The sequence below is a fragment of the Balaenoptera borealis genome, assembly GCF_965194805.1.
Source record: "Balaenoptera borealis genome assembly, chromosome: 5".
Classification (NCBI taxonomy): Eukaryota; Metazoa; Chordata; class Mammalia; order Artiodactyla; family Balaenopteridae; genus Balaenoptera; species Balaenoptera borealis.
The window spans coordinates 103967877-103994822 of record NC_138862.1 but is presented as its reverse complement, the minus strand read 5'-3'; the positions used below and the strand labels follow the sequence as shown (position 1 = coordinate 103994822).

Below are 26946 nucleotides of genomic sequence, written 5' to 3'. Positions count from 1 at the left end.
CCACATGACATCACGGAGAATCTCTCAACCATAAGGTTGAGCTACAGAAGCCAGGTACATAAAGAACAGACACTACAATGAGATTTACACAAAGTTGAAAAGCAGGCAGAAGTAATCTAAAGTATTAGAATTCAGGACACTGGTGACTTCTGGGGAGAAGGAGGAAATATAATTGGGAGAGACTGGAGGGGACCTTCTGGGGTGTTGGTCATGTGCTGTTTCTGTACCTAGATGGTAGCTACAGGTGTGTTCACTCTCATAATTTATCTTCTAACTTGCACACTTTTCTTTTTGCATGCCATACTTCAATAGAAATGTACAAAAGAGCTTGGCAGTCCAATCAATTATCTGTTTACTCAGATACTATGTGCATTCAGTGTAGGCAGGTGTCCACACGATGTGCTGGCCCTGGATGCCCCAGCTGTGGGAAGAGCACAGGCACTAAGCCATGTCATCTTCAAGAGAGCCCACGAATTAAGGAGCTTTAAAGACCTTTACTGTTCACCTTTCACAGGTGAGGAAACTAAGGCTTAGAGAGAGTCAGTAACTTGCCCAAAGTCACAGGCTATAAGTGGTAGAGACAAAAATCAAACAGGACTCCAAACCTCACGTTCTTGGCCACTGCCCTTCCTATCCTGGGGAGTTTGCCGCAGCCCTCTTGACCAGAGCTGCTCTGAGTGGGTTTTAACTTCTTGGAACCATTGAACCTTGAGAGAAACAGTAAAGCAGCATCACAGCCTTACCATCTTTACACAGAAACACTCAAGATTCACATTCTCAAAATCTGAAATATGAGTTACTAACAACAGTAATGAATAGTAACTAATAATTCATGCAGGTATGGACCTTTTATTTTGCATCAAAAACATGCTAGGCACAAGAAAATAAACTGGGGGTGGGGGTGGGCGGAGGGATCAGCTCAAATGCAAGGGTTCTAGAGAAATGGAAAAGAGAGTTGAGTTACAGCAATGGTACAATTATTTAAGCAAAAATAACCTGATATTCTTTCCTGGGGTGCACAAATGTTGGTTATTTTCTACAAAGTGAAAGTAAATTTAATTATTTAAAAAATATGTAAAATGTTTCTAATTGCAAATGTAATACATGTTCATCAGAGAACTGTGAATGCAAAAACAAAGCACAAAGACAATAAAAGCTGAAAGATAGTGTTAACATTTTTTTTTTTTTTGGCTGCACCATGCGGCATGTGGGATCTTAGTTCCCAGACCAGGGATCAAATCTGTGCCCCAATTTTTTTCCTTTTTATGGCTGAGTAATATTGCATTGTATATATGTACCACATCTTCTTTATCCATTCCTCTGTTGATGGACATTTAGGTTGTTTCCATGTCCTGGCTATTGTAAATAGTGCTGCAATGAACATTGGGGTGCATGTGTCTTTTTGAATTATGGTTTTCTCTGGGTATGTGCCCACTAGTGGGATTGCTGGGTCACATGGCAGTTCCATTTTTAGTTTTTTAAGGAACCTCCATACTGTTCTCCATAGCAGCTGTATCAATTTACATTCCCACCAACAGTGCAAGAGGGCTCCCTTTTCTCCACACCCTAATGACTGTCATACAGAGTGAAGTCAGAAAGAGAAAAACAAATATCGTACATTAACACATATACGTGGAATCTGAAAAAATTGGTATAGATGATCTTATTTACAAAGCAGAAATAGAGCCACAGACGTAGAGAACAAATGCATGGATACCAAGGGGGAAAGGAGGGGGTGGGATGAATTGGGAGATTGGGATTGACATATATACACTATTGATGCTATGTATAAAATAGATAACTAATGAGAACCTACTGTATAGCACAGGGAACTCTACTCAGTGCTCTGTGGTGACCTAAATGGGAAGGAAATCCAAAAAAGAGGGGATATATGAAATCCAAAAAAGAGGAGATATATGTATACGTATAGCTGATTCACTTTGCTGTACAGTATAAACTAACACAATATTGTAAAGCAACTATACTCCAATAAAAATTAAAAATAAAAAACATAAGGAACTCTTACAACTCAATAGCAAAAAAAAAAAAGTCCAATTAAAACATGGGCAAAAGACTTGAATAAACATTTTTCCAAAGAAGATTTACAAATTTACAAAAGGCCAACATGTATATGAAAAGGTGTCCAGTATTACTAATCATCAGGGAAATGCAAATCAAAACCACAATGAGATATCACCTCACACCTGTTAGAATGGCTACCATGAAAAACACACAAGAGATAACAAGTGTAGGTGAGTATATGCAGAAAAGGGAACCCTTGGGCACTGTTGGTAAGAATGTAAATTGGTTCAGCCGCTATGGAAAACAGTATGTAGTTTCCTCAAAAACTTAAAAATGGAACTTCCATATGATCCAACAATCCCTCTTCTGAGTATATATCCAAAGAAGACAAAATTATCAAACCTCAGAGATATCTGCACTACCATGTTCACTGCAGCATTATTCACAATAGCCAAGATATGGAAGCAACCTAAATGCATATTGATGGATGAATGGATAAAGAAAATATGGCATACACACACACACACAGAGGAATATTATTCAACCATAAAAAAGAAAACATCCTGCCATTTGTAACAACATGGATGGACCTTGAGATCATTAGGCTAAGGGAAATAAGTCAGAGAAAGACAAATACTGCATGGTCTCATTTATATGTGGAATCTAGTAACATTTAATTCATAGAAACAGTAGAATGGTGGTTGCCAGGAACTAGGGGGTGGGAGAAATGGGGAGATGTTGGTCAAAGGGTACAAACTTCCAGTTATAAGAATGTGTTCTGGGGCTTCCCTGGTGGTGCAGTGGTTGAGAATCTGCCTGCCAATGCAGGGGACATGGGTTCGAGCCCTGGTCTGGGAAGATCCCACGTGCCGCGGAGCAACTAGGCCCGTGAGCCACAATTACTGAGCCTGCACGTCTGGAGCCTGTGCTCCGCAACAAGAGAGGCCACGATAGTGAGAGGCCCGCGCACTGCAAAGAAGAGTGGCCCCCACTTGCCACAACCAGAGAAAGCCCTCGCACAGAAACGAAGATCCAAGACAACCATAAATAATAAATAAATAAAAAAAAAAAAAAAAAAAAAAAAGAATGTATTCTGGGGAATCTAACGTACGATGTGTGGACCGTTTAACAATACTGTATTGTTAGTACTTGAAAGTTGCTAATAGAGTAAATCTTAACTGTTCTCACCACAAAAAAACAAAAACAAAACCAAAAACCAACCCACGCCCCCTGCAGTGGAAGCACAGAATCCTAACCACTGGACCGCCAGGGAAGTCCCGCAATGTTAACATTTTTGATGAAGATCTATCAAGCCTGCCTCTCCTCAGGAAAACATAAGCCCCCATCCCACCAGCTGCCACTGCCCTCATCCTACCCCTGTTTCAGCCACAAGGGCTTCCTTTCTGATCCCTGACTGTGTCAAACTCTTTCCCTCCCTCAGGGAGTCTGCCCTTGTTCTCCCTCTAACTCAAAAGCTGGTTCTTGGAAAGTCTGGCTCCTTCTCATGCTTTAGGTCTCAGCAAAATGTCATTTAGTTTAGCCCTTTCCTGGCCCCTTATCTCAAGTAGTTCCCCCAGCCCCTATCTTCTATCACATTCCTCATTATTCTCCTCTAAGCCCTTAGCCCTACCTGGAATTCTTTGCCTGTTTGTTGTCTGTTCCCTTCACAAGAATGTAAGTTTATGAAGGAAAGGCCTTGCCCATCTTGTTCAATGCCATATGCCCAGAGCCTAGCACACAGTAGGTGCTTGATGGATATCTAAATATTGTACAAATGGTCTGGTAATGTGTTTTTATCCACTTAACATATTATGAAAATATTCCCAAGAATAAACTGAATCCAAAAGTAAATTCCTGAGTTTCTGTTAGATTATGCTTACTATTCTTCAGCTATTTTCTAATACAAAGCCTTATTCTAACAGGCTGCACTGATTCTGATAAAGTTCATTTAAAAATAAAAGGTCCAGGGGCTTCCCTGGTGGCGCAGTGGTTGAGAATCTGCCTGCCAATGCAGGGGACACGGGTTCGAGCCCTGGTCTGGGAAGATCCCACATGCCGCGGAGCAACTGGGCCCGTGAGCCACAACTACTGAGCCTGCGCGTCTGGAGCCTGTGCTCTGCAACAAGAGAGGCCGCGATAGTGAGAGGCCCGCGCACCACGATGAAGAGTGGCCCCCGCTTGCCGCAACAAGAGAAAACCCTCGCACAGAAATGAAGACCCAACATAGTCATAAATAAATAAATAAATAATAATTTAAAATGAATGTCTGCTTATTAAAAAAAAAAAAAAAAAAAGGTCCAGACAGGAAAAAACAAACACACAAACAAACGAAAAACAAATTTCAATGAAATTCTGGGCCCAAGCATGCTAGATTCAGGGTCATCCAAGGAGAAAACACGAGCTAACTATTAAAGATAATTACTGGAAACTCCCTGGTGGTCCAGTGGTTAGGACTCCACACTTCCACTGCAGGGTTTGATCCCTGGTTGGGGAACGAAGATCCTGCCCGCAAGCAGCCAAAAAAAAAAAAAAAAAAAACATAATTACTAAACTGCTGCCAGCTGTGCAACATTCTGACTTCTGCATAAAACATGATACTACAAAGGAGTAGAAATCCTAATTGCCTAAAAAAGGTCCTATGCATATAGGGTTTAATACAAAATGATAGGACTTCCCCGGTGGCACAGTGGTTAAGAATCCGCCTGCCAATGCAGGGGACACGGGTTCAATCCCTGGTCCAGGAAGATCCCACATGCCGCGGAGCAACTAAGCCCGTGCACCACAACTACTGAGCCTGCGTTCTAGAGCCTGTGAGCCACAACTACTGAAGCCCGTGCCCCTAGAGCCCGTTCTCTGCTACAAGAGAAGCCACCGCAATGAGAAGCCCGCGTACCACAACGAGGACCAAACGCAGCCAAAAATAAAATAAAATAAATAAATTTATTTAAAAAATACATATCCTTGAAGAAAATTTCCCTAGTAGTACCCTCTCAAACTGAACACATTAATTCATAAACAAAGCAATATAAAATTCTGTCATTCTTACCTCCTCCAATTATATTAGAAACAGACAGAACCAGTGATGTCTGACCACTACTTCTCCCTTCCCTTTTCTTTCTTAAGCCAGTGGTTCTCAAACTTTATTGCATATTATCATCTCTTGGAGAACTGTTATTATTATTACATCCACTGTATGCTCTCTCTAACTTACTCTTTTTTTTTTTTTAATTTGGAAACCATTTATTTATTTGCTTGTTTGTTTGTTTTTGGCTGCACCACACGGCATGTGGGAGCTTAATTCCCTGACCAGGGATCGAACCCACACCCCCTGCTGTGGAAGCACAGAGTCTTAACCACTGGACCGCCAGGGAACTCCCCTTACTTTTATTTTCTTAATTTGTTCCATTTACAAACCCTGCTGTTAGCTCCTGATGTCTCTTACATGACGCTCTATGCTTTATGACACATTTAAACATGCAAATAAATCCTAGTTGATCCATCTTCCCCCTGCAAATCAGTAGGCCTTCTTTTAGAGGCTTGGATTATGTTTCCTATAGCATCTTAAAGTTCCTAATGTTCTGCTACCACGCACACAGAAGCCATGGAACTACTAATAGGTCCATGATGCCAAATATGGACCTTTTGGTTCTTCCTTCATACACATGCTTCAGTCTCCTATGATCCTCCCCCCTGCCCCACAGTCTTCCTACAACTGGGGATGGTGTGCACTGTCCAAAGTCCTACAGTAGGTACTTCTAGCAACTGGAGGAGAACTACAAAATACATGAACCTTTCCAAACTGAGGTATGAGATATTTAAGAGGCATCAAGCTACTTTAAGGATTAAGCATATTTGATAAGACTTACATTTCTTCTTACTTGGAAGCACACAGTTGGAAGTATAATAGGGAATCCAATTTTATTTACTGAAAGAATGAACTGCAACCACTACATGTGCATAATCTAATAATGCTTAAAAATGAAACATTCTTTACTCTGTCGGGGCGAACAAAGTTAATGTCAAAAAGAACTTGCTTTCAGGCTTCCCTGGTGGCGCAGTGGTTGAGAATCTGCCTGCCAATGCACGGGACACGGGTTCGAGCCCCGGTCTGGGAAGATCCCACATGCCACGGAGCAACTAGGCCTGTGAGCCACAACTACTGAGCCTGCGTGTCTGGAGCCTGTGCTCCGCAACAAGAGAGGCCGCGATGGTGAGAGGCCCAAGCACCGCGATGAAGAGTGAACTGCTTGCCGCAAGTAGAGAAAGCCCTCACACAGAAATGAAGACCCAACACAGCCATAAATAATAAATAAATAAATAAATAAATAAATAAATAAATAAAAAAAATAAAATAAAATAAAAGAACTTGCTTTCTATCTTACCTAACTTCTTCATACTCCCCTCTCTCCATAACTGCAGCAACAGCACCTGCCTGGTCCTGGCACTATAGTAAGTGCTTTGGAGACCTGCTCCTTAGTCAGGGGCTCACAGGCAGCAGAGCAGGGCTGGAAATCCAGGTGTCCTCACCCCATAAGTGAGGTCTGGAACCTCTGCAGTACAAGGCATCCTTCCTGACTTGTTTTTATGACTCTAGTCTGATGTCTTCATACTTTCCTCCATGTAGTGAAGCACCTCTGTTCTTCCCCAGGCATAAAGAGTTGACAAAGCTAAACCAGAAACTTAAAAGAAGGGAAATCCTAAATGCAAACACAGTTCAATCTCCGAGCAAATCATGCTCAGCTCTTTCTAATTCTCACCCAAACAATTTTCAACAAGTCTCTTCCAAGTACACTTTTCAGAAATGGCGGAATTGCTGAGGGGGAATAATGTTAGTGAGTTTATATTCCAAATAACTGTGAGTAAGTTCCCACACTTACGTAAACATTACTGAACACTTCGACACAGAAGCAGTGACCATCAGGAACCAGCAGAGTCACTAAGAAAACTTCGTCTGACTAACCTCATTTCCATATTCAAAAGGGTTCCTTGACCAGAAGATCAAGGGAAGCCTCAGATAACACACAAGAATGAAGCTTCTCTGAAGAAGGCAGGGTCCCTCTGAACCAAATGGAAAAAGCTGAGTCCAGTGGCAGCGCCTAGATGGTTCAAAATCGGCTGATCCATCTTGGCCAGTGGATTTTTCACAGCCAGTCTTTTGTTCAACACACGCCTCTTGGGCTCAAGCTAGACTGTGACAATACAGTATCGACCAAAACAGCCAAAGACCTGTCCTCCCACTTATGTCTAAGGCTGTTAGAGCATCTCTGTCAACCTGGGAGAAAATCTCTAGGGTTTAATCACAGGCCTATCTTTAGCCTTTTCCTGTTTAATATTTCTTATCAAAGACAAATGAATATGGGTTTATTCAATTTTGAAGGCAAGATAAAGCAGGAAAAAATAGCAAATTCATTAGAAGATATAATTGCAACCTAAAAAGCTTTCAACAGGTTAGAATAGAGCCAAAGCAAGGTGAAATCTGATGGGAAAAAATTTACTGTCCTATATCACAGTTCAAAAAACCAACTGCGTAAGAGAGGATGGGAGACCATTTTAACACCCGTCTAAGTTAGGAAGACCTAAAGGTTTTAGTTGAGTATGAATTCAGTACGAAGAAAGGTGATGTTATAAAGGAATAACTGGAGAGTCAGGAAACAAGGGTTCTAGTTCCAGTGGCTGGGGGAGGGGGCAAGTTATTGAATTTAGGGAGTTGCTTCTCTCATCAGAGCCTTTAAGGGACTGGGCCAGGATACCTCTCAGATCCCATCTAGCTCCACCAGAACAAAGACAATGCTCACTTCTGTACACTGCTGTGTCCCCAGCACCTAGCACGGAAAGCATTCCCCAGGAGCTTGTAAATGAATGGCAGTGCTAACAGAAATCCTACATCCTAGTACCATAATGTGTCTCCCTCCCCCAGCACACACACTAAAACCCCTAATGCACTCTTGGGTTCAAGAAAGAGAAAGGAGTCTGGGCAAAAGGGGTCATAAACCCATAGCCACATGTATGTTCCATTTTAAAAGGATCATCGACAAGTTAGAGTTATAGTTGAGAGGAAGGTTAAGGGTTTGGTTTCTCAACTCCCATAATAATTGGATGAAGTAGTGGTTGAAGGAACTGAGGAATGTTCTGTTCCGGGGAAAACAAAAGCTTAAAAGGGCCGTGGTAGATGCTTTCAGATATTTTGAACAATACGTCAGTGTAACTCCAGAAGGCAAATGGAAGCCCAAAGATAAAAATCAGTGGGGGACTTCCCTGGTGGCACAGTGGTTAAGAATCCTCCTGCCAATGCAGGGGACACAGGTTCGAGCCCTGGTCCCGGAAGATCCCACATGCCGCAGAGCAACTAAGCCCGTGCGCCACAACTACTGAGCCAGCGCTCTAGAGCCCGCGAACCACGACTACTGAGCCCACACGCCACAACTACTGAAGCCCGTGTGCCTAGAGCCCGTGCTCCGCAACAAGAGAAGCCACTGCAATGAGAAGCCTGTGCACTGCAACGAAGAGTAGACCCCGCTCACCGCGACTAGAGAAAGCCTGCGTGCAGCAATGAAGACCCAACGCGGGCAAAAAAAAAAAAAAAAGAAAAAAAAAAATCAGTGGGAAGGTTCAGTAAAGATTACTAGAATGGGCTGCTCCTCACCAACAGAAATCTTCAAGCAGCTGGCAGGAATGTTACGAAGGTTAATTCCTCACTGAGTTTTAAGTTATTTTAGATAACTTCTAAGGTCCCTTCCAACTCCAAGATTCCATGACTTTGTTATTCATGTTTAAAATATAGTATACAGAAAAGGGTTGGGACTCCCATGGTGGTCCAGCGGTTAAGAATCCGCCTTCCAATGCAGGGAGCCTTCCAATGCAGGGAACGCCGGTTCGATCCCTGGTCGGGGAACTAAGACCCCACATGCCGCGGGGCAGCTAAGCCCGTGCGCTCTAGAGCCCACGCACCACACCTAGAGAGGAGCCTGAGTGTTGCAACAAAGATCCTGCAACTAAGACCGAATGCAGCCAAATAAATAAATAAATATATTTTTTAAAAACCTTTAAAAAGAAAAGGTTTCATTTTGCATAAAATTTTAAAACTGTTCCATTTTTAAGAATGAATCTGAAGTACTCAATGAGTTTAAGAAAACCCCCCATATGAAGCATAACTCTCTGTGGTTGTTACACAGTTTTAGGTAGACAGTGAGTATAAATACCTAATGCTCCATTATTTCCCCATTCTGTCCTTGCATCCCCTGCTGGTTGCAGTGATACCACCTTCAGATATTCTGAGATGTATGGGAGAATGCCCTTCATTCTAGCCTCATTAAAATGGAAACCTCCAGCCTCTTGCATGTTGAGGTAGAAGACACCTGGGTTTTTAAAAACATATTTTAAAAACACATATCATATACCGTTTGTAAACAAAGTATTTTATTGTAGGAATAACAATATATGGGAACACAGTGCTCTGCAACCATGGGCTCCACTAACTTTGGATCAAAAATATTCAAAAAAAAAAATCCCAGAACGTTCCAAAATGCAGAACTTCAGTTTGCCATGTGTGCTGGCAACTATTTACATATCATTTACATTGTATTTACAACTAACATAACTAAACGTTATGTTTTACATAACATTTACATTACATTAGGTATTATAAGTAACCTAGAGATGAGTTAAAGTATATGAAGGATGTGCATGGATTATATGTAAATACCATGCCATTTTGGGGACTTGAGATGGATTTTGGTATCTGAGGGAGTCCTAGAACCAATCCCCTGCAGATACTGAGGACAACTGTATTTTATAGATTTCTGGGCTTGTGGCATGAGAAAGACTGAGAAAGATGAGGAGCAGCCCAAAGTAGTAGAACCTGACAAGGAAAATTCACTCAAGATTTTCTCTTTGCTTCTGCCTTATCTGCACTTGTATCCAACACACACAAAAAAGGTACTCTTTGTAATTTGCAATACCTTAGAATTTTAAGCAGGGGTTTTTTTTTTTTTAAGGTTAAGTGGACTCTTGGGCTTAAGTCTGTATCACTTGTACAGCAATTTACAAAGCACATTTCACAACATGGTAAAATAGGTATCACCATCTCATTTTTCAGAGACTGGTGCAGCCCAGATACAAGCAGACCTGGAACCCAAACTTAGGTTCAACTCCAAATGCTGTGCTCCTTCTCCAGAGCACAGTGCCTGTAGAAGAGCCCAACCTCACACCCAATCCCATAGCCTCTTGAGATTCCTGGGTAGGGAGCAAAGAGTACAACAAAAGTGGACACACTCTGCCCTGAGTGGTAGGCAGTATGAGGGAGCCATGTGACAGAGCAGCCTGTGGGAAGAGGCAACAGGATAACCGGGTTCAGAGAAGCTAGGAAAACTGGAGCAGAGCAAAGATGACACAAGTCAGGCAGAGTAGCGCCAAGGCTGTCTTGAGAGCTGAGCTGCCTGTCTCTGTTTTGCTACAAACAGCTGTACTCATTGGAGGAAGAGGACAGCGCAAGCTGCTCTAGTTAACACTTCTTCCCGTTGTTGCCCTAGGTGAGGAGTATTACAGATCTTTGTCATTCTTGTCTGTCAAGCTACGTTACTGTTTCCCCTGTCCTTAGCTATTTGAATGTATTTCATTCATTCATTCGATATGCCGGACCTGTGTTACAGGCTAGGCTGCCTGGCCCTCAAGCTGCTGACACGATGCAGAGCGTGGAGGAAGGCTCATGACTCCAAGTTGTAGACTGAACATTATGAGCAAAGCCCACCTGGAGAAGATGGAGGGACACCCCCCCACCCCCAGCTCAAATGTCTCCAAACCTGTGGCCACCATTCATGACAAGGTGCTGAGTTGGCACTCTCAGAATGTGTAGATGCCCCCCAAAAGTGCAAATTATACAAATTATATCAGTTTAGAGAATGAAACTATTTAATACTGAGATAAGAGTTGATTATAATTTTTTCTCTCAGCAAGTGGGTAACTCCATTCTTGAAAACAAATTCTGTTACCGAAATAATAGCCAAATATAGCTCCAGATAAGAGACATGGTTGGAGCCCTCACTGTCATGCTGGTAGTAGGTGGTTGCAGACTTGTGAAATGTTTAACAGGAGCAGTACTTCCTTAATTCAAACTTAAAAGAGTCTACTTAAAGCGCACTGCTTTGGAGGTTAGCAGAAATCTGTGTTCTAGGAGTGGGCAAACTTTTTAAAAATAAAAGGCCAAATGACAAATATTTTCTCTGTGGGCCACATGGTCTCTATCCCAGCTACCTGATTCTGCCTTTGTAGCGAAAATGGAGCCGTAGACATTATTAAACATATAGATGTGACTGTGCTCCAATAATACCATTTTCAAAATAGGCTGCTGGTCTGAAAGTGTTTGTCTAGCCCCATGAAATGGCATCTCAGAACAGCAACAAAACCTCCTAAGATCTCTCTTCTCTGTTTCTTCATTACCCCAGAAGGCTATGTTACTGAAAAGGGGATCCTAGTGCTCGTAACATGTTCCCTACATGAAATGGTTCCTGGAGGGTAGAAGGGCTGAGAAGTATTAAACTAGGCTGTGGATGCTATAAGGGGACAACAAAAGGCCTTGGCTTCCTGACTAACTACCTGTGTCAGGGTCAGATCCACACACAATGAGAAACAATCTACTCTAGCTCTGTTTTTTATTCCTTAATTTCTCAGTTTCAAGGGGTGCAAGTTACACCCCTGGCCAAATCTTCTATCCTGTAGCCTCTCAGGGTCCCACACTACAGACTGTTCTGTGGCTTCATCTCCTCCTCATCTAGACATGCCCCCTACAAGTTGCTTCTAACTTATACCATCGCCTTCCCTTCTCTTCTAATTCACAATGTATCAAAAGCTGCGGTTGCAAAAGCAAATCGACATTTATAATATGCAACTTTTTACTAAAACAAAATCATTGCTCATAGTCCAAAAAAAGATATCTGCCAAAGAACCTGCTGTTAAATGAACTGCAACTTTTGAATTTACCTGTTGTGCCAGGTCTTTTAAGAGCATCCTGTTTGACCCTCCAGTTTTGACCTCATTCATGAAGCTGTAGTGTGTTTATCTACTACACAGTGAGCAGGGATGAGCAATGATAGCTGTTTTCTGATGCAACAGAAAAGCGTATTTGGCCTGGACATTTTATGGTTGCAGAAGGAATAAAGGCATTTCCTAAAATGGGATTCTACCTGTATCATCCAATGGTGGACAGAACAGAGCTGGAGACTGGGCACAGAGACAAGGCAAATCATTTGAAAGGGAAGGAAAAGAGAGAAAAGTAACCACTGGAGTATTTTCTTAGGGATAAAGAGAATTGAGTCTGATCTTGAGTTGAATATGACCACTAAAATAAGTTTATATAGTTAAGTTTTCCTGAGATACCATGGTATTTTAATAATGATTCAATTAAAAAATATATATGTAAAATATATATTATATATATTATATAATAATTATAATTATTATAATTATAATATAATTATAATAGGTTATAATATGATATATATAACCTAAAATGGTTTAATTGAGCTTAACTCTTCCAACTCCTCAAATCCTTTAGGGAAAGAAATATACTAGAATATACAACAAAACTTGTAGCTGCATAAATGATCCTTAAAATCTTATAAAGGAGACTATTATGGTCAATCTTAACCGATAAGGATAATTTCTCAATTAAAATAAGAGGAACTTACCTGTAGCATTTCAGATGAGACTAAAGCACTAGCTGAAGTTTTTTGTTTTCCGTATTCCATGCTTTAATTAAAAGATTTGCCGTGCACTACTGAACAGAAGAACAGAAAAAGAATATATCTCAGTCATAACAACATTGGGCATGAGATATCTAAAATTAATGTTCTATATCTAGCAAGCTGCTATAGGAGCAAACCATTATATATCAACATTCTTTTCATTTTTGGAAAAGCTGTGATCCTCTCTTCTTCCTCCTTGCTCTCAAATCACTTCATTCATCTCATGTGGAATTATACTTGGCCACTGTCTTGGTAACAGGCTTTATCTTCAGGACTGGAATTACCCAACAACCATTCATTTGAATGAACTTTCTAGTCAGGAGAAAAAAAAAAAAAGTCTTAAACTCTTATTTCTAAATAGTAAATAGTTCCCTTCTCTACACTGATACAGGTTCAATGTATGCTTTTATCAGGCATCAACACATTCTGAGAGCACAAAATCAGCTCCCTACCTCTGTCTAAGCCGCCTGGGGAAAGCTAAAACACAAAGCTGTTCCCAGTTGAAGACTGCAAACTCAAATCTTCCTTACCTCTGAAAACAGAAAAAAGACATGGTTTGGTAATTTGTTCCTTACTGATAGGTTTACCTGACAAAGCAGTCACCTCCTAAACGCTGGTACTATGTGCAAAACACATGAAGGAAAGAAAACCATCTCTGCTTTGCACATTCTCCTTCCTAGAACACTGGAAGAGAGAGAAGGAACACGGAATGCCACTCGTGCTTGTGCTGGCATCCTTCCCTATTGCTTGAAAAGTGAGGCTCCACTGCACCTTAAAAGATTTCCTTTAAAATGCCTGTATGCTTGCTAAGACCCCTTTTAAAAATCATGTAGCCCTAGCCTCTTCGGGTGTCCTCCTCTCTCTGCCCAATTCGCCCATTCTCCTCCTTAGGTCCATATTCCTCCCAACCCCTCCCCAGGAGGAACAAGCCTCCCACAGTTCGGCTGCTGGGCCCTTCCCTAACTCCTCGTCAATGCTTCACTCCAGGCCTGCCTGGGGAATCCGACACCGAATCCCCGTCCCCGTCCGCTCCCCCGCCGACCCGGCCAACTTGCTTCGTGCTGCTCCCCGAGGCGACGGGAAGGAGGTGGGCTGCGCGCTGGGATAGAGCAGGGCGTACAGCGTGCTCCTCGCAGCCTCGGCCTGGCCCTACCACGCACCCCGGCGCTCCTCGGTGTCGCCCGCGGCCCCACCTCCCGCGCTCACCCGGTGGGGGAGCGGATAGTTGCGGAGGCCCAAGACCCTGGGCGCGGCCGCTCGCGGCTCAACCCCGGCCGCGCCCGGGAGAGGGCCGGAGGAGTGGGCGGCGCCGCCCTGCCCGCCTCCCGGCCCAGCCGCCCGGGCCTCGGTGTCCCGGAGGAGGGCGCGTCGCGAGCGGAGCAGGTCCCAGCGCCACGCCCGCCACCCAGGCCGGGGGCCTCCGAGGGCTCCGCGCCGCCCCAGCACCCACCCCTGACCACACTCACCTCCCGCGCGGCGCGTACCGTGCTCCGACGTGGTCGGATGGCCGAAGCTCCCGCCCCGCGCGCACACGCAGCCTTCCCGCAGCCGCACGCGCGGCCGGGCGCGCGCAGACCACGCGCCGGGCCCGGAGCTCCTTACTCGTCCTCTCTCTCGCACGCACGCACGCGCGGGCCCTGAGCCCCCAGGAGGGCGGCGTCGCGCGGCCCCAAGGCCTCCGCGCTGATCCGGGCGCGACCTCTGGATTCTCGGCGTCACCTTGCATTCCATGCACCGCGGTGCTAGGTAGGCATTTTACATTTGAGCCTGGCAGCGGTTAGTCGATGGGCTGACCCCGGGAAGGATTTCTGTTTAAGACTTGCTTCTCTTTGCCCGGCTTGCCCTGTTTTCAAGTTGCGTAAGTGCTCGGCCTCGAGGCAGTGCGGGAGGGATTTACTTTTTAAAATCCGCACAGAGCTATGAAGGGAAGAAGGCACCTTGGGAAGTTCTTTGCTCTCGCAGAAGAAATGCGCGTTTTCCATGTAGAATCAATAGATAAAGAAGGCTGGGGATAGTCGGGGTTACAATGGTCTGGGGTGTGAACAGGAGTCCCGGGAGTCGCATGCTCTCGAGAAATGCCTCTCGAAACTCTCCTTTGGTCTGGAGAATTCAAAGAAGGTCTGTCCCACCCTGAGTTGTCACTAACTGTTGCTTCTTGGGAGGAATGGAGAAGCTTTGAGGCGCGGGAGCTGAGTGTGCTGTATGGGCTCTGGTTGTACCGGCCTCTGGGTGGAGGTTGTTGAATTAATTCAGAGATAGTATTTACTCTCCTCTCTCGGCAACCCTGACACAGTGACATCCGAAAACAGTTCCCCATTCTGGCCGCTTGTCTGTGGCACAGTGAACAGGTCGGCTGCGGCATCACGGTGTGAAAAGTCGAAAGAATAGTTAAGTGAACAACCATGTACGTTCCTCCGAGAATGAATAATTCAACATTTTGCGGTAACTGCTTTCTTTCTCTCTCGCCTAAGTAAAGACAAAGACATTCTCCTATGCAACCACATAAGAAACTAAATTACATCTAAGAAACTTAATAATTTAACATCACCTAATATCCAGCCCATATGCAAATTTCTCCAGTTAGCAAAAAAAGTCATATATTGGTTTTGTAGAAAGATAGTCCCATGGCGTCCAGTTCTTATTTAAGGGATGCAATATCTTCTCTTACCAAATGGATAATAAGACAAATTTCAGGACTTTCTCTTTTGAGTTTCCTCTGTTTCCTGAATTGTCTATTTAATCTTTTTTTTTTATTGTTTTACGCTCTTTCAAGTTAAAGACTTTTTTTCCGAATTTGTGTGGATCTCTGCCTGACATTTACATTAAAGACTGCTGCTAGTCAAAAGAAAAAAAGAAAAAAGAAAGAGAGTCCTGTGAAGATTCATGCATTGTATTTGTTGTTATGGTTTTCTCTTTTAATGCGGAGCAATCCTCCACCTGTTTTGTTTTTGTGGTGTTAACTTTTTGAAGAGTCTAGGCCAGTTATTTGGCAGAGGGTTCTACTTTCACAATTTGTCTGACCTTGTTTTCCTCCTGATGTCATTGAATTTTTTTCTCTAGATCCCATATTTCCTGTAAGCTCAAAGGAAGGTTGAGAGGTCTGACTAGATGGCAAGAATCCTTCTAAGATGGCACACTTTATGAGGTGCTCTTATTGTTTTCCATCAGCAAGAACATAATAATAAATATTAGACCCCTGTTATTTTTATATGCATAATATTAGGTTGTCCCAGTATCAATGGTCACTGAAATCTGAAGTGTTCTCCAGATTTCTCTTTTAAACTCCATTTTCTCTTTTGTGGTTAATAGGTAATCTGTGGGGTGGAGACTTTGGATCTGTTTGGAGGAGAAAGTCTTAGATCCCTGCAAGGAGGACATGGGTTACAAATTCATTCACCTAGGTGGATAGAGTAATCATCTGGATCATTCTGGTACCTAGTGTTAGGTGCTTCATTGAATTAGGTACTAGCTTCATTCAAAGAACAGTAAAACTCTGGACTCTGTGGAGTTTGGACCACTTTAGGGTTCCTGTGGATAATTCTGGTAAAAGCAGTGATACTTTCTACAAGGTCTTGTGATGTATGTTTTAAGAAGGCTTGATAAAATCCAGGAGGAGTTTCCTATATTTAACTGGGCATACCTGAACTAAACTCCCAGTTCCATTCTAACAACAGAAACAAATCAAGAATATGTAATACTGTGTGTAAACTCGGTCTGTGATCACCTGGTCTCTGGCTCATATCAAACATCTGGGGGTGTGAGCTCATCCATTTAAGCTTATAAGCTCCACTGGGTGAGATCTACGTCAAGTTTACTCTGTATAACAGTGACCACTTCACCTCCCACAAGAGAACTCTCAAAGGGCATCTCTATTCCACAGACAAATGTAGGGTTCTAAACAGAGCCTGTATCTCCACTTTTACAATTTTTAGTGAGTCAGAGTCAGTGGATCATATCAATGGTTTTTGTTTGCATCAGCAAATTAGTGTCTGCTCATGCCTCTGCCAGTTGATCTGAATTTCATCAGAGTCAGCTTTCTAAAAGTCCAAGGCAAAAGCTGCAAGGCAGAAGCTAGACTTGAAAGTTATGTTGCATCATTTTTGTGACATTTTATTGGTCAATAGCAAGCATAGGACTGTTCAAGATTCAAGGGGAGGGGATCAGACAAGGCATGAACACCAGGAGATGAGGCTCACTGTGGAGTGGAGAGGGAACATATTTGGAAAGGAGCTACCACACTGCTCTAGGCCAAATGCAAACTTAGATGTGTAGTATTGATCGTAGTGGTGCTTTGCTCAAAATCAGGTGGGTCTGGATCATCTATTTAACTTCAAGCCTCGTCATAATCACCCATCCCCAATTGTGATCTATAGATTTACATCAAGACTATAAATATGGGCCCCCATTCCTTTTTTGTTAAATTTAATTAATTATTTAAGTTTGGCTGCATTGGGTCTTCGTTGCTACGCACGGGCTTTCTCTAGTTGCGTCAAGCGGGGGCTACTCTTCGTTGCGGTGTGTGGGCTTCTCATTGCGGTGGCTTCTCTTGTTGCGGAGCACGGGCTCTAGGTGCGTGGGCTCAGTAGTTGTGGCTCGTGGGCTCTAGAGCGCAGGCTCAGTAGTTGTGGTGCACGGGCTTAGTTGCTCTGCGGCATGTGGGATCTTCCCGGACCAGGGCTCGAACCTTTGTCCCCTGCATTGGCAGGCGGATTCTTAACCACTGCGCCACCTGGGAAGTACCCCCCCTCCATTTCATTTTGTTTACAGATTTCTTGGTTCAACTGCTTCTCCCTTACAAATGCGTTGTTTTTTTGTTTTTTTTTCCCCCTGCAGGAAGGAGAAAGAATAGGGGCATGAAATGTACATTTTAAAATTATTTATGGTAATTTGGAGGTTCTCTGAAAATAACAGAGGTGGAAATAGGAGTTAAAATGGGTGTACAACAAAACTATTTTTGGATAGTAGCAGTGTAAGTCTAGGCACTGGACTTCTTTGACACTGTGTAAATATCCAGATCTGAATCCCTGCTTGTGATTCTTTTTCTGGCTCCAGCCCTGGCAGATAGCTGTGCCCTTTGCAAAGGGTAAAGTGATTGCTACCTGCTGATGCCTTTATCACAACCATGCTTCACCTCACCTTGGCTGACAGTTCACCTCACTAAGTAAAGGAAATCCGTTGGTAACAAAACTAGGAAGGCTCCATTGCAAATAGAGTAATATATGGGAAAAAATAGACTTCTGTATTTGGAAGGATGCTTTAGGACACTGATAGTATATCTTACAAATTCTGTATTTTTATTTTGAAAAGTTATATTCCAATACCTGTTTTTAAAATGTTTTGAATGTCCCATGAATAATGAGTGGATATATGTGCTCATAGATGGCAAAACCTCCCTAGGATGCAAAACAGCCATGGACAGCAGACTAGGGGGAAGAAATCCTCTCAAGTGAAATGATTGAGAAGAAAAGGTCCAAAACCTTCAAGAGCTTATTTCCTTTGAGGCAGTTTCCTTGTTCCTTGTGTAGCATTTATTCAGCTTGTGATTCAGTTATCTATTGCATCTCAGATATTAAAAATATCCATTTAATATTTCTCACGATTCTGAGGGTTGGTTGGGTGACTTCTCTGTGGTTTCGTGTGGGTTTACTCACACAGTTATATTCACTTGTAACAGGGGCTGGTAAAAGTTTCTGTAAGGGGTGGTAGATCGTGCATATTTTAGGTTTTGTGTCTGTCGCGTATTCTTCTTTGTTATTTATTGATTTTTTTTTTTTTTTATTTTTTTACAAACCTTTAAAAAGCAAAAGCTATTCTTAGCTCAAGGGCCCTACAAAGAAACAGGCTGAGGGCCAGATATGGTCCGCAGGCTGTGGTTTGCCAGCCTCTGAACTGGAAAGTCAGCTAAGCTGAAGGTCAAAGGTGACCTCAGTTACATGTCTGGCACTTGGCGATGCCGTCCACTGAAGGCCATGATTCTCCTTCTGGAGAATCTTCAGGGCTTCTCGTCCTCCAGGGGCTCCATTGTCAGTCTGAGGGCAGCACCCAAGACAGTGGAGGTGGAAGCTGTCAGACTTGTTAAGCCATAGCTGGGGAATCACACAGGGTCACATATGCCACATTCTGTGGATCAGAGGAGACCACGAGGCCAACCCAGATTGAAGGGATGGACAAGAGACTCCCTGTCAGTGGGAGGAGCTGCCGATATCCTGGCCACAGCCAGCTTAACTAAGTGGAGGACTTCTGCTGTCTGCATCACCCAGGGAGATGGAGGGCTGATGCTGACCTTGATATTAGATTGGCTCTCAGAGCCTTATTCAGATAACTTCAGAAACTATGGATTTATGATCTCTGATGGCAGCTACTGTTCTTACTCTCCCTTTTGACCATATCACCCCAGACTGTTTCGAATTCTGTGAGCACTCACTCATTTCCCTCAGTACTAGTTTATAGGTGTCTCTGCTAAGAGATATCAGCTCCTTGAAGGAAGGACCATGCCCTACCACGCTGCCTTGCTGTGATATATCTTCAATAGATAGGTACGGAATTTAACTAAATAGCCTAACTGAGGTTTAACATCAGGTTATTTGCTTACTTCACAAAAACAAAACTAATTTAAGAATCTTGCACATTACCTCCAAATTCTGGAAGAACAGCATGCGTCAAAGAGTTACGTTTCACACCCAAATACTGTCTAATCAATCAGATAGTTAAACTTCCTAGCAGTTTTCCAAACATATAATCAAACGTTAGGAAGCAGTATGCTTAATGACAAGTTTGAACTAGAAATCAGCTTTAAGGACATACTACATTTTAACTTTAAATGTGTCTGCAGATGACAATCAAAATGTAGCAGCACAGGGAGCTCAGCTTGTTGCTCTGTGATGGCCTAGTTGGGTGGGATGGGAGTGCAGGCGGGGAGGTCCAAGAGGGAGGGGATGTGTATGCGTATGACTGATTCACTTCGCTGTGCGGCAGAAACTAACACAACATTGTGGAGCAATTATACTCCAATAAAAAAATTAATAAGTGGAGGAAGGGAGAATGTTAAAAATCCAAACCCATTAAGAGTGAGGTTAAGGGGAGAAAAACAAATCCAATAAATATATGCTATCAAGTGAAAAAAAAAAAAAGTAACAGCGGTTTGGAATATATGCTGTGTATGTTCCAAGGCAGAAGTAATTCTGGAGAGGGTTTCTAATCTACAGTAAATGCTGCTACTAATTGCTTAGTTGAATTTTTTAATATGTGTTTTCTCCCAGATCTCATTGTAACTCCGTCTTCTTCCACTTGATGGAAAGCTTTGACAATTTATTATGTTTAGAAGCAGCTAGGGTGTATTTCTAATTGATGATTTGTTATCCTGTATTTCTTACTTGACTATCCACATTTTTCATTCTCTTCAGCATTTTCCTCCAACATCTCCTGTCTCACTGAACTAGATGGATGGTGCTCCTTTTGTGCAAACACAGACAGTATTTCAGTCCCTCTGCTGCTTCTTACTTCCATCAGACCTCAGATACATACAGGACTGACGCTAGATAACATGTATATGGCACTTAAACATTAACAAAGTGTATTCACATATCTGTATCAGTTGATTATTAATACATCAGTCCTGTGGGACAGATGCTACCACTACCTTCATTTAGAAGGTAGGGAGACTGGTGAACAACTGTCCCAGAATACCTCAAGAATGTGTCAAGCCAACTTCAGTACCTTCCCATAAAATCTGTTTATTCTTCTGGATTCTGGATTTGGTTAAAGCAACCCCATTTATCAGTCGCCCAAGTCTGACCCTCAATTCTTCCCTCTCCATTACTCCACATGTCCAGACAGTCACCAAGACCCTGTGGATTTTCTCTCTCTGAGACCCTGACCTTCTGATCCTCCGCTCCCCCAAAAGCCTCACTTCTCACTTGGGTTTGTGTCAGAGCTTTCTGTCTGCTCCCCTGACTTCTGAGTTGCCTATCTAGTCCTTCACATTACCACGAGGGCTGTCTTCCTCAAACCCAGATCTTTCCATGCACTTCTGGTTTTAAATGGTCAGTGGTTCCCCACAGGGCACAGTCTAAAGGGTTACAAAGCTCATGAGACTGAGGAACTGAATTTTTAATTTTACTTAATTTAAATTAATGTAGCCGCTATACTGAACAATAAGGCTAAGTGGCCGCCATATTGAACAATGCAGATCTATATGAATCCCTTTTTGTCTGTCAAAACTCAGTTCAAACATGGCTCAGCCTAAGGACCAGCTACACAATTTGTGGAGCCCAGTGCAAAATGAAAATGCAGGGCCCCTTGTAAGAAATTATTAAGAATTTCAAAACAGCACCAGCAGAGCATTAAACAAAGCACAAGGCCCTTCTAAGTGCAGGGCCCTGTGTGACTACACAGTTCCCATGCTCATGCAAATGGGCAGTAGAAAAATTCACAAAGGGTATGAAGAAGCAATTTACAGAAGAGGAAATCTGCATGGCCAGTAAATATCTGAAAAGATGCACATTTTCATAGGAATCAAGGAAATGCAAATTAAAGCCACAATGAGATACAGTTTTATACCTACTCATTGCCAGAAATTTTAAAGTCCAATAATATTAAGTTGTCAGGTAGTAATCACTGCTGATGATTGTATAAATCACTTATCTAATAAAATTGGAAGATATGCATATCCTGTAAACCAGCGGTTCCACTCTTAGATGTCTTCCCTGGAGAAACATGCACATGTGCACAGGAAGGTGTGTACAACAATGTTTATGACAGCTTTCTTTTAACTGAGAGGCATCTGAAACAAACTAACATGCACAAATGGGAGGATTGATAAATAAATGCAGCATGTTTTAGGAAGAATTTCATGTAATAGTTAAAATGGATTGATTAGAGCTATACCTCTCAGCTTGGATAAATTTCAAAAATATAATGTTGATCAAAGAAAGCAAGTTCCAGAAAGGTGTTATTTATGAATATGTTTTACAAATGTGAAAAACATAATTATATTATTGTTTGTAAATATATATATGTATTGTAAATATAAATGTATTATAAATTTATATATGCATTATAAGTATATATGTCATATATAGTAAACATATATAACCAAAGCACAGGAGTGATCACCTGTAGTGAAGGGTAAGGGGACAGAGACTAGGGTGGCACAGGGCACTTCACTGAAGCTACAGTGATTTATTTCTTAAAAAATAATCACTTAACTGAAATACACACAGACACACAAAGAAAATAATGCAAGTAGTAGAAGAAAGTGTGAATGAATTGCTATATAACATAAGAAAGGGAAAACCCCACAAAATATGACTCAAAATGAAGAAGCAATAAAAGATTCATAAATGCATTTATACATAAGCTTTTAAAAGAACACTTTTCATGAGGAAAAACTATAAGCAAGTAAAAAATCCTGACAACTTGGAGAAAATATTTGTAATGTCTATCATTAGAGGGCTAATATTTCCCCCAATATTTCATTATGAACATTTTCAAACATGTAGCAAATTTGAAAAAATTTTGTAGAGAACATGCACCCTCTAGATCCTACCAGCAACATTTTACTGTATTGATACTTGCTTTATCATGTATGTAATTTATCTCTATCCATCTGTCAATCTATATTACTTTTTGTTGCATTTCAAAATAAATTGCAAACTGGTATATTGATGCATGTATATTATTAACCAGAATTCAGTATTTGTTTAAGGTGTTTCTTCTGATATAAAATTTAAATAGAATGAAATACACAAATCTTAATTGTACGTTCACTGATTTTTGACAAATACGTATACCTCTGTGACTTAAACCTTGACCCAGAAGGCTAATATTAGTAATATGTAAAGAGCTCCTAAAAATTGAGAGAAAAATGCCAACAGTGCAATAGAAAAATGAGTAAAAAATATGAACAGACAATTCCACAGAAAAAGAAATACAAATGGCCTTTAAACACACGAAAAGGTGCTCAGCCTGCCCATCGTAAGAGAAATATTTTACAATGAACAATCTGAAAAGGAAATTAAGAAAACAATTCCATTTGTAATAGCATCAAAAAGAATAAAAATACTTGGGAATTAACTTAACCAAGTAAGTGAAAGACTTGTATACTGAAAACTATAAAACATTGCACAGAGAAATGAAAGAAGACACAAATAAATGCAAAAAACATTGTGTGTTCATGGAATGAAAGATTTAATATTGTTAAGATTTCAGTACTGCCCAAAGTGATCTACAGATTGAATGCAATCCCTATCAGAATCCTAACATTTTTTGCAGAAAAATACATCTTAAAATACATGTGGACTCTCATGGGACCCCAAATAACAAAAACCATCTTGAAAAAGAAGAAAAATGTTGTAGGTCTCACACTTCCTGATTTCAAAACTTATTACAAAGTTACAGTAATTAAAACACTGTGGAACTGGCATAAAGACAAACATATAGACCAATGGAATAGAATAGAGAGCCTAGAAATAACCCCTCATATATATGGTCAGACGATTTTCAACAAGGGTGCCAATACCATTCATGGTGAAAGGACTTTTTCAACAAATGGTGCTGGGAGAACTGGATATCCATTTCCAAAATAATGAAGTTGGACCCTCATCCAACATCATATATAAAAATTAACTCAAAACTGGGAATTCATTGGTGGTCCAGTGTTTAGGACTCTGTGCTTTCACTTCAAGGTCCCGAGTTCAGTCCCTGGTCAGGGAACTAAGATCCCACAAGCTGTGTGTCATGGTCAAAAATAAATAAATAAATAAATAAATAAATAAATAAATAAATAAATAAATAAACAAACTCAAAATGGATTGAAGACCTATACATAAAAGCTAAAACTATAAAAACTCAGATGAAAACAGAGGACAATCTTCATGACATCAGATTTGGCAATAATTTCTTTGATATGGTACCAACAGCATAAGTAACAAAAGAAAAAAAAAGAGAAATTGGACTTCATCAAAATTAAAAACTTATGTATGCTAAAGGACACTATCAATGGAGTAAAAAGGCAGTTCACAGAATGAGAAAAAATATTTGCAAATCATATATCTGATAAAGATTAATATCCAGAATATATAAAGAACTTCTAAAAGTCAACAACACACACACACACACACACATGCACACACACAACTCTAGTTCAAAAATGGGCAAAGGACTTGAAAAGACAATTCTCCAAAGAAGATATACAGATGACCAATAAGCACATGAAAAGATGTTCAACATCACTAATAATGAGGGAAATGCAGATCAAAACCACAATGAAATACCACTTCAGACCTATTAGAATTGTTATTATCAAAAAAACCAGAAGACGTGTTGACAAAAATGTGGAGAAATTGTATCCCTTGGGTGTTGCTGGTGGCAATGTAAAGTCATGCAGCTGCTGTGAAAAAAAATATGACAGTTCCTCAGAAAATTAAACATAAAATTACCATATGATCCAACAATTCCACTTCTGGGTATATATACAAAAGAATTGAAAGCAGGGATTTGAACAGATGCTTGTAAACTAATATTCATAGCAGCATTATTCACAATAGCCAAAAGATGGAAACAACCCCAGTGTCTATCAATGGATGAATAAATAAACAAGATGGAGCATATACGTACTATGGAATATTATTTAGCCTTAAAAAGGAGTGAAATTCTAATACATGCTGCAGCATGGATGAACCTTGAGGATATACTGTTAAGTGAAATACGCCAGACACAAATATACAAATATTGTAAGATTCCACTTAACATGAGGTACCTAGAATACTTAGATACATAGAGACAGAAGGTAGAACACAGGTTACCAGGGGATGAGGGGAAGGAAGAGTGGGGAGTTATTGTTTAATAGGTATAGAGTTTCAGCTTAGGATGATGAAAGTTCTCTAGATGGACAGTGACGATAGTCAATGTGAACATACTTAATGCCACTGAACTGTCCACTTAAAAGTGGTTAAAAAGTTAAAACTTATGTGTATTTTACTACAATGAAAAACATTTTAAAAAGTAAAAAATAAAACAAAGAAATGCTAATTAACACTGCACTGAGATGCCATTTCTCACCTATCAGATTGACAAAAATCTAAAACTTTGACTATGTGAGGCTGTGAGGAAACAAGCCTTCTCATTGCTAGTGGCAAGGCAAAAAAATGTAGTATAACCACTATGGTGAGGAGTTTGGCAATGTCTAGAAAAATTACATGAGCATTTACCCTTTGACCCAACATCCACTCATTCCAGGAAAGTCTCCTGGAGACATACTTGCAAAAATATGAAATTGTTATGACATATAGCAATTTATGTTTATGTCATAACATAAAATTGTTATTACATAAAAATTATTATAATAGGCATAAAGCTACTTATGGTGGCATTGTTTGCTATAGTAAAAACAAAACAAAACAAAAACAAAACTGGAAACAACCCAAATGTTCAGTGATAGGGAAATGGTCTAGTAAACTATGGGGCATCCAAGCAATGGAGAACCACGCAACTATAAAAAGGAATGAGGGAGGCCTCTATATATTGGTATGGAACTATCACTAGGCGATTGTTAAATGAGATAAAGCAAGATGCAGGACGGTGTTTATGTTGTGCTACGTTTTGTGTGAGAAACAGTGGGTAAATAAATCATAAACATATTTGTGATATTTTTCAAAAGGTAACAATGAAATGACACATCAAAAACTAATGAGAACGGTTTCCTAGGTTGGAAGAGAGGGTGCAAGATGAAGGGGCAAGGATAGAAGAAAAAGTTCTGTGGGTGCATTTTTGGCTTTGGAACCATATAAATGTTTATATGATTCAAAAATGGGAAAAAACAAATCCCTAAAATTGAACACAAATGGAAACAAATGAACTTAACCGTATATCAATTTGATGCCATAGCGGCATAGAGAAAATAATTCCTTATTTAAAAATATAGGATACCCTTAGTGGCATATAGTCTAAAGAAAAAAAGAACCACAAAGAAATTTTATATTGCATTCTTTTTGTAACACTAATAGTGACATGATGTAGGAAAAAAAACAAACAAGTAAATAGTTGTGTTAATGCCATTAGAAACTTAGATTTTCACAGCAAGAGAAAAGAGATACAAGTGTAAAATTTTAAAAGTTAAGTAAAAACAGGATAATGACTGCAACGGATTGAAACATCAAATATATATAAATCTGAATTCATGATGCTGCTTTAAAAACACACTGGTTACCATTGGAGGTTGCTAGATTACTAAGTCACTACTCTAAACATTGATGAATAAAGGGAAAAACATCAAGGATCCTACCTTTCCCATATAAATGAAATAATTAATGAGGAAAAGTCCTTTTTTATAGATGAATTTCAGCTAATGAATAAAGAAGCAGTGATAGAATAGCCCTCCACCATTTTGCAACCTCTAATGAAATAAAGGCTATCTAGCTACCAAAAATATTAGGTAAAATGTTGATAGGGAACATTAAAGTGGAGAAAATTGGCCAACACCACCAGAACCTGAAGACCTTTAGCAACAATAAAACTAGAACAGCTGGTAATGTGTGCCTTGTGGTAAAACGTAATTTGAAGCACACAACACCATTGGTGAAGTATTCTTGGATAAAAATCTAATCAGGTTTCTAGATCTAAGTCTACTTTATAGGAAACATAGGGGTTAGAGGAAGAATTAACAGTTAAAGCAGTGATAGGAGGAAAATCAATAGCCTAAAATAATATTATCAGTAAAAATTGAAGATCGAAAAATAAATGAACTAAAATTTCAGTTCCAAACCTAGCAAGAGAAGAGTAAAATAAACCAAAAGAAAACAGGGAGAAGAAAATAATAAAGATTAGAAAGCAGAAATTAATTATTACAATAGGAAAAATAAATAAATAAATCTTTGGGAAAAATAATCTAAATTGTTCTTTGAAAAAACAATTAAATAGACAAACCACCAACTAACCTAATCATGAAATGAAAAAAAAGGGAGAAAATATACAAAACAAGAAATGACAAGGGATATGTAAGCATTGAAAGAGAAGAAAATGTTAAACATTTAAGACATCACTCTGCACAACTTAATGCAAATACATTTGAAAACCTAGTTGAAACAAATAATTCCCTTGGAAAATAAAAATTTCCAAAATTGTCACTAAAGTTTAAACAAATCAATTTTCAGAGAAGAAATAGAGAACTACCTAAAATGCCCATCTA

At 40.6% G+C, this 26946-nt stretch overlaps 2 protein-coding genes and 1 long non-coding RNA gene across 5 annotated transcripts in view; 2 read left to right on the top strand and 1 right to left on the bottom strand.

The window, feature by feature from the left end:
* The window catches only part of B3GALNT1 (beta-1,3-N-acetylgalactosaminyltransferase 1 (Globoside blood group)), a 646348-nt gene extending 631982 nt beyond the window's left edge, over positions 1-14366 (bottom strand). For 2 of the 3 annotated variants that reach the window (XM_082394180.1, XM_082394181.1), the window contains exons 1-3: positions 14228-14366; positions 13214-13293; positions 12705-12793 (exon numbers count right to left, since the gene is read on the bottom strand). The gene's annotated coding sequence lies outside the window, so the exon portion shown is untranslated. Of the gene's footprint in view, positions 1-9221; positions 9378-12704; positions 12794-12898; positions 13074-13213; positions 13294-14227 lie in introns of all 3 variants that reach the window. The other variant, XM_082394182.1, reaches the window with a different exon arrangement.
* A 28-nt stretch (positions 14367-14394) lies between these two features.
* Positions 14395-26946, top strand: part of NMD3 (NMD3 ribosome export adaptor) — a 147408-nt gene continuing 134856 nt past the window's right edge. The window contains exon 1 of the mRNA XM_082394091.1: positions 14395-14507. Within this exon, the coding sequence (XP_082250217.1) occupies positions 14491-14507 (17 nt within the window). The 5' untranslated portion in view covers positions 14395-14490. The remainder of the gene's footprint in view (positions 14508-26946) is intronic.
* Positions 14514-26946, top strand: part of LOC309629810 — a 98816-nt gene continuing 86383 nt past the window's right edge. Inside the window, exon 1 of the long non-coding RNA XR_014245231.1 lies at positions 14514-14619. This is a non-coding gene — a long non-coding RNA (uncharacterized lncRNA). The remainder of the gene's footprint in view (positions 14620-26946) is intronic.